The sequence below is a fragment of the Nothobranchius furzeri genome, chromosome 1 (assembly GCF_043380555.1).
Source record: "Nothobranchius furzeri strain GRZ-AD chromosome 1, NfurGRZ-RIMD1, whole genome shotgun sequence".
Classification (NCBI taxonomy): Eukaryota; Metazoa; Chordata; class Actinopteri; order Cyprinodontiformes; family Nothobranchiidae; genus Nothobranchius; species Nothobranchius furzeri.
This window is the reverse complement of record NC_091741.1, coordinates 60,219,789-60,231,874: the sequence shown is the minus strand read 5'-3', so window position 1 is coordinate 60,231,874 and position 12,086 is coordinate 60,219,789. Positions and strand designations below refer to the sequence as shown.

At 41.9% G+C, this 12,086-nt stretch overlaps 1 protein-coding gene across 3 annotated transcripts in view; it reads right to left on the bottom strand.

The window, feature by feature from the left end:
* Window positions 1-558: 558 nt before the first annotated feature.
* Window positions 559-12,086, bottom strand: part of pik3cg (phosphatidylinositol-4,5-bisphosphate 3-kinase, catalytic subunit gamma) — a 29,877-nt gene continuing 18,349 nt past the window's right edge. For all 3 annotated transcript variants that reach the window (XM_015954990.3, XM_015954982.3, XM_070554547.1), the window contains exons 21-24: window positions 5,813-5,924; window positions 5,577-5,734; window positions 4,503-4,584; window positions 559-1,477 (exon numbers count right to left, since the gene is read on the bottom strand). In XM_015954990.3, coding sequence (XP_015810476.3) covers window positions 1,278-1,477; window positions 4,503-4,584; window positions 5,577-5,734; window positions 5,813-5,924 — 552 coding nt within the window. In that variant the 3' untranslated portion in view covers window positions 559-1,277. The remainder of the gene's footprint in view (window positions 1,478-4,502; window positions 4,585-5,576; window positions 5,735-5,812; window positions 5,925-12,086) is intronic.

Sequence of the window (12,086 nt, the reverse complement as noted above, 5' to 3'; positions counted from 1 at the left end):
ACCAGTGTTCCTTCACACGCCCTCCAACCACCTCCTGACAGTAAGCCTAAACCTTCAGTCATCCATCTCATCATCTCTCACGGATATTGACCTTTGTCTCTCCTTTAGAACATCCTGGTACTTCCTGCATCAGTTTGAGCAGCACTTTGAGTTCTCCATTCTAAAATAAATTGATTTTCTTACCTCCCTGTTTCCGCCTCTGATTCTGCATGTCGTGGGTCAAGAGTACCACAGAACATGACAATATGTAAATGGACTTTAAACAAAAGTTATGGTTAATAAATCAATAAAGGACTTCATTTTCTTAATCTCTGACTAGAAAACTTAAAAAAATTAACTGACTACGACAAACAAACATTTGAATTTTTTTTATTTTATTTAAACCTGGAATATGGAACATTTTAATAAAGCTGTTTAAAACAATACCTCCATGGGGCGTTCAGAGGTGTGCAGAATGTACAGTTTTTCCTTTAAAGCTGTATTTTTTTTAATGTAATGCTGTCACTGTTTGTTTACATCTACCAGCCACTAGAGGGTACAGTTGTGCTCAGCTCGGCGAGGCTGGGACTGGGTAAAGTGGCAGATTTAAAGTCAGGCAGCTGATTCTGAGCCCAGGAGATGTTCTAACAGTATATACTGTTGTAAATTAAACTTAGTAGTAGAAATTAGTCCTTACCCTGTCACCGGACATGGTGCTGGCAGGTCACTTAAGGTGTAAGCAGTGAACCAGCGGCTGGAAAATGTTTTCTGTTACATTACCAGTGTGCGTGTCCCATATTCAACCTTTAAGATTAGAAAGATAATGTGCCAAATTTTGAAAATGTTAGACATTATTTACCTGGCAGTTACTTAAAGAAAAAATATGAAATGTCAGGAAGCAGGTAGGAGAAATTCAACTTTAACAAATACAAAAAAGGACCTAAAGGGTTTAGATTATTTCTATGTAGCAACAAAATTCACTACATATATTCAGGAAAACCTTTAGAACAATAAAAAACCCTTCAGACCTCAGAAATGTGACCTCATGCTGCTTCTGATTTCCATAGTGATGCTGAATGATGTAGGAAATAAAGGAATATATTTGGTTTGAGTTTAGTTTAAAAATTGGGCCATAAAGTGCAACAAAAGCTGTTTCACATTTAGTTTACTTTTATTTCCGTAGAAGAGAAATAAGTCAATATCAGAGATGATATCCAACTTTAAATATCTGTTTGTAATTTGAGCGCCTGAAAGTCTTCCTGACTTTCCTTCATGTCTATAGATTTGATGATTTTGTCCTAAGTGGAGCGTTTCTCTACGCCCTGTTTGATCCCGAGCACAAGGTGAACAAACCAGTTGATCTGCACCATCCAGCCTTTCTCCCTGCAGATCTCTATCTGGTCCAACAGGTGGCGCTGTGCCTCATCCTCGCTGCGGCCGACAGTCAGGGCCTCACGGATGTACTCGATGTCCTCCTTACTGGTCAGCTGAGGCATACCTGAGTTTAATGTATTATAAATAATCAGTTAGTCTGAAACAAACACACTAAATTTAAAGTGACAGTGTGTAGTGTCCCAGGCGATAGTGGGCAGTAGACACCTAAATCATTGCAAGCAAGCATTATTTTTGTGTTCAAGTAAGACCTTACCAACAGGTGGCCATTAGGGTAAAAAATCCCTGAGAGTGCAACCCCCAGCAAAATAAAAAGAACATCAGATTCTCTTTCATTGCTTGCAATGAGTGAAGTAAATGTGTAAAAAGTTTATTAACGCTGAAAGTTTTGTAACCCTTTGTTACAAATCAGTAAATGCATTCTGTCCTCAAGGCTTTCCGTAGAAGGAATCATGGTATCCAATACGGCGTCACCCATGTATTTTAGACCTGATTTTTATGATTATGGTATTCTGTCGCTCTCTGAACTTGAGACAGTTATCATAGGGGTGTTCCAAAAAGGGTACTTCACGATTCGATTTCGATTATGAGAGCTTCAATGCTTTGATTATAATGATTTTTGGTTCGATTCGATAACTGGTGCCACGATTCTTCGATTATTGACATTTTTTATGCTTTTTTCATACAAGATTGTCTTCTTCTTTATCTACATTTGTAAATAAATAACCTATCAATTAATTCAGTTCCTCTAAAACAGTACTCTCTGTTAGTAAATACCGGTACATTTTTTTTAACATTTAACTATTTTTCAAAGACAAATTCTCATTTTATGACTGTATGACGTGTAAATATTTGCACTTTGACCAACTTAACTTCGATCAGGGAAAGCTTTACTTACACTAGTGTCCCCTCCATTGTTGGGTAACACTGAAAACAGGCAAGCCCTGGATTTAATGAGCTAATTAATTCAAGTAAACAAGATTTTTACTTCCATCAAATATATTTAATGGAAACGTAATGAGTCTGGCATATGATAACATTACAAAAAAGCTGTCATACAGATCAAAAGTGCATTCCTCAAAATAATTCAGCTTTTTCAGTCTGGAATATAGGTAACAGAAGAAACCTGCTATATTTGAAGGTAATATGTTGCATTTTTTCAGAACAAAGGTGCATAATTCAACTGAACATATATTCAGCCTGGAGCTTCAGTACAGTGAGGTGAACACAACAAAATAGAGCAGAGTGACACTCATACTCATCTTAAACTTAACTGTCCTCCCATACTCCCTCCCCTCCCTCTTGTCACCCTACATCCTCCTGTTGTGTGAGATGGGCAAATGTCAGCATTGTGCTACTTTGACTCTCTCTCATCTCTCGAGTTTGAAGAACGTGACTCACCAACTTCCACCCGTTCTTGTCCGACGTGAGAACAAAATGCACCGTTACAGTAACAAAGGATATGGTGGCAACCGATGGCCATGCATCGCATGTGAGCGCTATCCCGGTTGCCTTCTTCATGGACTCCAGAACGCTTGCTTTGGTTTCCTCGTAGAGGTGGGGGACTTCTTTTTCTGCGAAATGTTTTTGGTGAGGAAGTTTATAGCGCGGCGCCATGGTGCACACCACAAACCGAAACCCCCTGTTGTTTACTACTGAATACGGGCGTAGATCCGTCGTGATAAAAGTAGCTATTGCTTTTGTAATGCTCCTCGCCTTCTCTGAGTTCTTCGGTAGTCCAGGATGGAGAAAGAGGTCAAAGAGGTAGTGCCACTCACTAAACAGTCCAGGCGGCGTGCTTGTTAAGGCTCCGGTTACGTGGTTTTTTTTTTTTAGTACCGGCTTCGCAACAAAACTTTGATGTTATGTTTTTTTAAGCATCGACGTTCATTAATCGATGCCGAAACAACATGTTAAGCTTTTAGATGCATCGCCACATCGATTAATTGCACCCACCCCTAGTTATCCACACCTTCATCTCCTCACGCTTAGACTACTGTAACTCTCTTTTCGCGTGTCTGAGCAGAACCTCCCTGAACCGTCTACAGGTGGTTCAGAATGCCTGTGCTCGGCTTCTGACCAAGTCCTCCAAATACTCCCACATCACCCCACTTCTCCTCCAGCTTCATTGCCTGCCAGTCAACTTCAGGGTTCATTTCAAGATCCTGGTTCTGGTCTATAGGGCCTTACATGGACAAGCACCATCTTACATTGGTGATCTTCTTAGTGCCTACACCCCCAGCAGGTCCCTGAGGTCCAGTGATCAAAGCCTACTGGTTGTGCAGCACCAGGCTAGAGACCAAAGGTGACAGATCATTTGCTGCTGTGGTCCCCAGACTCTGGAACTCTCTCCCCCTGAGCCTGAGATCAGTGGACTCAGTGGTCTCCTTGAAAAACAACTGAAAACTCACTTGTTCAGGCTGGTTTTGGTGTGACCTTCATCACCAGCCTCTCCTTGTTCTGCTCTCCTCACCTATTCCACCTTCCCCAGGTTTAACTGATTTCCCTCTTTCCTATTTACTCTCTTTCTCTTTCTTTGCATTTTTTTTAATCACAATTGTCTATTTTTGCTTATTTTAAATATATTTTTGACCATTTTTGAAATTTTTTTTACATTTTAAATTGTTTTTGTTTTTGTGAAGCGCCTCGTGATTTTTATCTTGAGAGGCACTAAAGAAAAGATTGTTTCTTCTTCTATCTGCCTGTTTGTTTTAGAATCCAGTACAAGGTGCTTTTATGGGCTTTTAAATCTCTGCATGGCCTCGCTCCGGATTACCTCTCTGAGCTACTGGTTTTTTACTCCGCTGCACGGTCTCTGAGGTCGGCTGATAGGATAAACCCTGGAGGTCCCAAAAACAAGACGCAAGCTCAGAGGTGACTAGGCTTTCTCTGTAGCGGCCCCTAGGCTCTGGAATGTGAAACCGCCAATATTTTTCAACAACTGGGTATCTTTTAATTCTTTTACAACAACATTTCAATGGATATTTCCACAAATTAATGGTTAAAAACTGCACAATGTCTCTTTAAAACGTCCTCAGGTGTCATAAAAAACACCACCTGGAGGATATGAGGCAGGTTTTTCATTTCAGTGTAAGCTTGTTCTTTGGGAAAAAGCCATACAGAGGTCATACCAGTCATCAGCATCATGGAGAAGAGGATGATGAGGAGGTTGGTGTGGTGGCGGAGAGCGAGGTAGGCCTTCACACACACATCCTGAGAATGGAAGAACGTGGTTTTTAACTTACAAATTATAAATCCAACAGTCGTAACTGTAATGCATCAAAATTCATCTTTATAAAGTGGTAAAAAAAACACCCAGGATTATCCTCTCAAACCACAGCAACAATCCTATCAACGGCTGTGTTCGAGATGAGCCAGTTCTGCGCAGATTAGACCAGCGGTGATCGGCGAGCTGTGCATGCCGGTTAGATTTGTGTCCGATTTGACGCCCACTTGCTCTGACGTTATGCATACGTAGGCAACGATAACCTCGTGAGATCAAGGCGGCCGCAGATTTTGGAGCAAGGTGCTGCAGTTGCTCTGCACCGGCTGCAAAACCTAGGGGATGACGGGAAACGCCTGGCTCTCACCAGATCTAAGATCTGATTGGTTTACATTTTGATCCAAACATCCAGTGGTGGAACATGAAATGTTAGTTAGTCACATGTATTCTGTAAATCATGTTACATTGATGATGACAACTATATAGGCCATAAAGAGAAATGTGATTTGTGTTCTTTTGTCACGTTTCCTATGAGCACACTAAACCTACAGCTTTTACTTATTATTACAGTCATGTCTTCATATACAATATATGATATCCACAAGCACGTGAGGATGTGTTTCAGCTGCTAACAGGCACCAGAATTAATATTGAAAGTTAAACAAGTGTGAACACCAACGCGATATCTTCATCCATCGTCACCCGCGAGCAACACATGCAGGAAATTGTGTCCGACTTAAACGCCGGCTTTCAGCCACTCCCCCTGCTGCTTCCATCTGCTCTCGTCTGTTTTCCAGGTGAGGCGCAGCTCAACTCAAACACGGCCAAAATTATGCTTCATAATCAGTTAAAAAAAAATAACACTAACACTACAAATCCCAGAATGCACCAGAACAAGCTGTTCATGAATGTGCCTGAATCTAAAGTCCTTCCTAGTTTGGTCAATTCTAGTTAAAAGCCAAAAAGAAAACATTTTCTCCACCTGGAACTTCTGGAAGTGGGGGCTGCTCTTCTTCCCCGATGTCCCCATGACGAACAGGAAGTCTGGCGTGAGCACAAAGGGAACCCACTCCTTACTGATTCCCATGAAACTCTTGTAATTCCCCAGGATGTGACCAAAGTCGATGTGAAACAGATTCCCTGCAGGAATACAAGAGATTTGTTTGAATTTCCTCTCAGATGGAGAGAAGGTTTTTTCCTCAGTGAGAAGATGTTGACCTGACTCGGTGATCATGATGTTGTCATTGTGACGATCCCCGATGCCCAGGACATACGTGGCCACACAGTAACCCCCGCAGGAGTACAGAAACCTCTCCACAGCCTGCTGGAACTGCACACACACACGCACGCACGCACGCACACACACACACACACACACACACACACACACACAGAGAGAGAGAGAACTGGTCACTTCTTCAGGTTCCACAGAAACACATAGAACAACAACAAGGCAACAAGCAGAAAAATGTGGCTGCAGAAAACCCCAACCTCACTTCCTTCCTGTCCGACATCATTTCCTCCCGACTGGTTTAAAATAAAACCTGCTGCAGGAAACAAAGCTGCACAATGACTATAAAGTGCAAATAGTCAGCACAACACCTGCTGTGAAAGTTAAACGGGTGTGAGGTGGGTTGTACCAAATGATAGACGTTTTAGAAAAGCTGGGAAGATTTTCTCAGTGTAGCAAAATGTCTGATCTGATGCTTTTGTTCAGACCTAAATCTAGAAGATTACTTTAAAGCAAAAACTGATTTCTAGGAAAGTAAATAATGTTAATTTCTAGCCATTTAATTTAATTTTTACATTTTGATCCAAACATCCAGTGGTGGAACATGAACATTAGTCCAAAAAGAAATAAGATCTCTAAAAACGTAAGGTAAATATTATTAAATATGATTCAATTTTTCTAGTTTTGAGTAAAAATATGAGGTATGGAAAAGCTGCTTGGCTGGAATTTTTTTGAACTAGCAAAGAAATGAAAATTTAAATTATTCTGTTAGTTTTAAGCAATTTTATTTATTCCAGCTGCAACATGGAGGGAATAGAATAACCCCTATAATTAACCTACAGATTCTAAGGTCAGCTGATTATTGGATGGGTGTTATCAGGTGTTAAGGTTTCCATCAAAGGGTTGTTGAAGTGTTTCTAAGAAGGGATGTGTTCTCAGCACTTCGTTCCAAACCCCATCAGTTAAATAAATAAAAAATACATCAATTTTGACCTAAAAGAGCGAGAATGCTGTGGCTGTAAGTCATAATGATGGTTCTGCTGTTTGATACATTCATGTTTCTGTTGAGAGAAAGAAAATCAAACACAAAGATCAGAGCTCGTGGTTTGAGCAGCTTGCTTGTTAAAGTTTCACTATAGTGAAGTTGTACATATTAGATATACAAGTCTCTACTCAGCTGATGATGTCACTTCCTGAGGAGGTTGTGCAGTGGCGGTTCTACATCGAATTACTCCCCGGGCGAGGCCCCCTTTGAGCGCCCCCCCCCCACCACCACCACCACCACCACCCCACCTGCATGAACACACACATGTTTTCTACAAACAGGCATGTTTTATTAGAACAACTATTGAACATTCATTTTTCTAAGTTGCACATATTTACATTAATTACTATGAAGTTGTCAGAATGTAAATCACTATACATTATATACTGTATCAAAATATATAGAATCAACTATACAAAAACAAACAATAACTAAATATTAAGAATATATGAACATAATAGATAATAAATATTCTAAATAGCAAAAATATTTCACACATAACAAACTAAAGATAATCACTACAGCATTGCACTTAGAATAGAAAACACAAACTAAAATTAAAACCTAACCTTGATGCAACATCATCAATAATGTCATCATATGAAATCTGCTCCCCTACTGAGTGATTGATACTAATCAGAGCCAGGTTAGTGAGCCGCCCCTGAAACATAGGTGACCTCAGGCATGACTTGATCAAGTTTTGAAAAGCTCCTCTCAGCTTGAGCCACAGTGACTGGCAGAGCAGTCCAAAAGTTGGGGTAGATCTCCAATAGAGCTCATGATCCATAATATTTTAGAATTGCCTCTGAAATTGTAATTTAAACTGACATAAAAAACTGTAGATTACCAAAAATGCCAACTTTTACAGAACAAATCATGTAAAAAATAATCAGTGCAGCCATCTGCAATAAATAAACAGGATAGTTAGTGGTGACTGGGGTGTTTTCTTCAGCTTGTAGAATTGTTTTATTTATTATTATTTGAACATGATCAACATGTGTTTGTTGTTGTTCAGGCAGGCCACGGGCTGCAGTGAGCATTTAACAAATCCTAGTTTGAATCAGTAAAAAACGATTCAAGGACTTTTTTCAAACCATTTGAATATTTGTTTCAATATTTCAGCCCTATTAGCTCTGTTAGCAATTAGTTGACCGCATTTAACCGTTAAAATCCCAGTTAACTGGTTCAAATAATTGAAAACATGCATCATGAGAGCTACATACCTTTATCTTTCTCCTCTTTTTTCTTTTTTTCCCCCTGAATGGGGCACCTGGTGGTTTTAGCTTTTTTATGTTCATCTCTTCTGTTTGGCTCTTGACTCAATAAGTTTCCTTTAGTCAGGACTAAACAATTTGACCTTGATGGGGGGTGACCACAAAATCATTTTGTTTTTCCTTTTTTTATTCGGCCATTTCACACAATTCAGAGAAACCTGAAAGAATGATAGGCCTGTGTTTATGCTATTATGAATGAAATATGGAAGAACGTTAAGATGTGATTGACTTTAGCCATCTTAATACAGTTGATTCAGCCCCTACCCGCGCATTTATTTGGGAAAGACGCAGAGGTGAATTCCCCCGCCGCACCCCTCCCCTTCCTGTTCTTCATAGACACACGGAGCACGTGAACGTTCAGCGCCTGCAGCTGCAGGGGGCGCCAACTTGCTGTTTCCAATCCAGACACTGTCATATGACAGATAATAGAAAACCTCGGTGCGGCGCAGATTTCCTGTTTTTTTTTTTTTTTTTTTACTCCGCGCTTGTGCGCCCCTTTTGTGTCATGAAAAAATGCCGCCCCGGGCAACTGCCCTGTCTGCCCGTGCCTAAAACCGCTACTGAGGTTGTGATTATTGGAGTAGCAGCTTCACATTTACATTTAGAGGATGCTATTTAATCTGTTCTGTTCTTCTCCAGATGGATTGAAACTTTTCTTTGTACTTTGGTCAAATACTACATCTACTCTGAAAAAAGTTCTACTTCTCAGTTACTCATCAACTAAAACTGAAACCTGAACAGAAATGCCACACAACCATTTTCACACTTCTGCATTTCCTCCTACGAACAACATGAATGGGTCCACAGCAGCAGAAGAGCATCTGAGCGGCTTCACAGAAAAACACAGAGCCGTTGTAGTCAGGGATCGTGTTTTAAACCAGTGGTTCCCACAAGATTGCAGGGGCCCCCATATTTTTGTCTGTGCTGATGTTGTGAGGTTACCAATATTATATTTGTAAAAAAAAATACATTTATAAAGTACCCAAAACACACCTAGTAGTAAAATCTAAATTCTGTAAGAGCCGCAACTCTGGCCCCAGCTCCACTGCACCCGGATAGCCCCAGGCAGCCCCAGCCTGGCCCAGCTGATGCAAGGAATGCAGTCAGAGAAGTTCTCAGCTCCTAGGTAATCAGCATGAGAACGCCATAAGCCCAGGTGGGCTGCTTCTACCCACCAATCGGAGGGTTCTCCTAATGGAAGGTGTGAATTTGAGCTGGCTTAAGCCGGGCGTACACTTTGCAACTTTTTCACTTAAAGCTTTGATTGATTGATTGATTGATTGATTGATTGATTGATTGATTGATTGATTGATTGAGCCGATATTCCACTCGTGCGAGAATCCACAAGATCGGGGTGAGTTTTGCGCTGAGCGTCGTGTAGTGTACAGGGGGTTACGAGAGGTGATTAACACGTGACCAGCTGCCGATCAGCAATCGTGAGCTTGAAGGGACTTCTGGAGTGTTTGATATTCTGCTCGTTCCTCAGGAGGGTTGAAGCGGCGCAGCGAGCAGCTGCAACCCAAAAAGTACCAGAACCGCTCACGGCGCATGCGCAATCATGCATCAACACCGCTCACCCGCTATTTCCCTAATAACTCACGTTGTTCGTTTTTATTTCTAAACGTTTTTTTTTTAACTCACAGTGACAAGGATTGTCAAGAAAGCATGTTTGTCGTGTTCATGTCAAATTAAACTGATCACTAAACACAGATTTACTTTCTTTATTTCGTTTTCTTCATCCAACCCCCATAAATCCCTGTGTGTCCTCCTGCAGCACTCCCGAAGGACAACAGGAAAAACAAGACAAAAAAGTCTGACGTGTTGTGTAAAAACTGCTATTTTTAGCATATTTTTAGGGCCGACGTGTTGCTACCAGACGTACAGTGTGAGCAGTCAGGTCGCATCCGAGAACTGGGTCGTACAGTGTGAGCACATGGCTCGTGAGATCTGCTCTGAGACTGCGAGGAAGTCGTACAGTTTGAGCTGAAGCTGAGTGCTACGAGTGAAAAAGTCACACAGTGTCCGCCCAGCTTTATCAGTCAGCAGTGGGTGTGTTGGCCCTGGCCAGCCTGAGGCAGACCACCTCAGGAAGAGGGCTGAAAAACAGGCCGGTTGCACCCTGAAAAAAGGCAGGCTATGGTAATGTGAACACTCTCTATGCCAGGGATTCCCAGAGTGTGGTGCACGCACCCCTGGGGGTGCGCAAGCTGCCGCTAGAGGGTGCGCGAAGTGAAAAGTGTAATGGCTGCGGAGCTCAGAGAAGTCTGTCAGATGTCACCATTCGCGTAGCCAGAAACTCATTTGTGGGTGGGCCAAAGAAATAGTAAGAGGGCACAATAAATTTTATTGAAAACAAGTATATTTGGCTTGTGTGTGTGTCCTCCGCATGTGCCCTAGCTTCATAATAATAATGTGCTGAGCTTCAGCACTCTGGCCTGCGCACGCCGATATGTTCCGTATTTGATAATTTTTAACGGTGTTGGAGGAATCTGAAGGTGGTGAGTCATTCTGGCAGATTGTAATTAACACCTGTCTCATGCAGGTGTTCTGACATTGTAAACCTCACACACAGAACATTTTGGATGTAACAAAATAAAACAAGAAATGATTCCCATTCAGCCGATCTGAAGTTCAGAGTGCGTCTGTCAGAGGTCAGACGCGTTCCAGCGGAACCACGGCTCACGGGTGCACATGTGAGCACATCTGGGCTGGGCAGAAGTTTAAATAGCGCTAATAACGAGACGCGGTGACTTAAACGCTGCAAGTTGTGAAGCGCGTTCCATCCGCGAGCTGCATCACCAAGCGGGAAGTGAATGCATCAAGCATAAACCAAGCTTCATGGAGCTGTGCCGCGCGCGCACACACACACACACACACACACACACAGATTCAATAAGCGCGCACGCTGCGCAAACTCCGGCGCGCTGTCAGACTGAAGGCAGAATGAGCGCTGCCTCCTCCGTGATAAAAACTTTTAAGAGGTTTTATAACATTTTTCATTCAAGGTCAAATTAAGATATTAGCTTCTATTGTGGGATGACGTATTAAAGTCGGGTCCGCTCCAGCCAGTGACTCCTCATGAACCTGACCACATCTCATGTTACTGCAGCATTTGTTATTCCTGTCCGCGTGGCAGCGGATCGCAGATTCAGCCACACCATAAAACAGCAATAAGTCGGTCTGAGTCAAAAGTGAACCTCATGGCTACATCGTTTCCATCTTTTCCCCTACAGACATTTGATTACGCACAAGTAGGTGACCAGCTCAGGTTTACGCAGAGCAGAAGGAAGGAGAGCGCTCTGGCCGCACAGGTTAAACGTTCCTACTTTAAGAAACCCGTTAAATTGCATTGTTTATGTGCTACCTGGGCACTCTAAATATTTATTTAAAATTAAATCAAAGGAAATTGTAATGGTATCGAATACTTATTAACTTTTCCCCCATCACTTTCATTTTTTAAATAGCAATTAATAAACATTAGAGCCATGCCCTGATGTGGGGGCTGGGGGGTGCGTCGACATGGTCGGGACATAGAAGGGGGTGCACGGCTAAATAAGTTTGGGAACCACTGCTCTATGCTATCCAGGCAGGATGGAGCTGTTGCTGTATGAAGTTTGTAATTATTAACTTTAATTGTGTGTGTGTGTGAGTAGAAGTTGGGGTTGGGAGGCCCTGGATTGTCTTGCACACAGAAAAGGGGGGGCCCCTGAAAAAAAAAGGTTGGGAACCACTTTTTTAAACCAACACACGCATTTCTTTAGTTGTGGTCATTTCTAACCGACACAGAACAAAAGCATGTAAACGGATCAGGGTGATGCAACTAAAACAGTGACTCGATGCAACCTGCTGGGTTCCTTATATAGGAAACTTTTTACTGATTGGCAGAAGTGTGGACTCGAGTCACATGACTTGGACTCGAGTCAGACTCATGACTTCTGACTT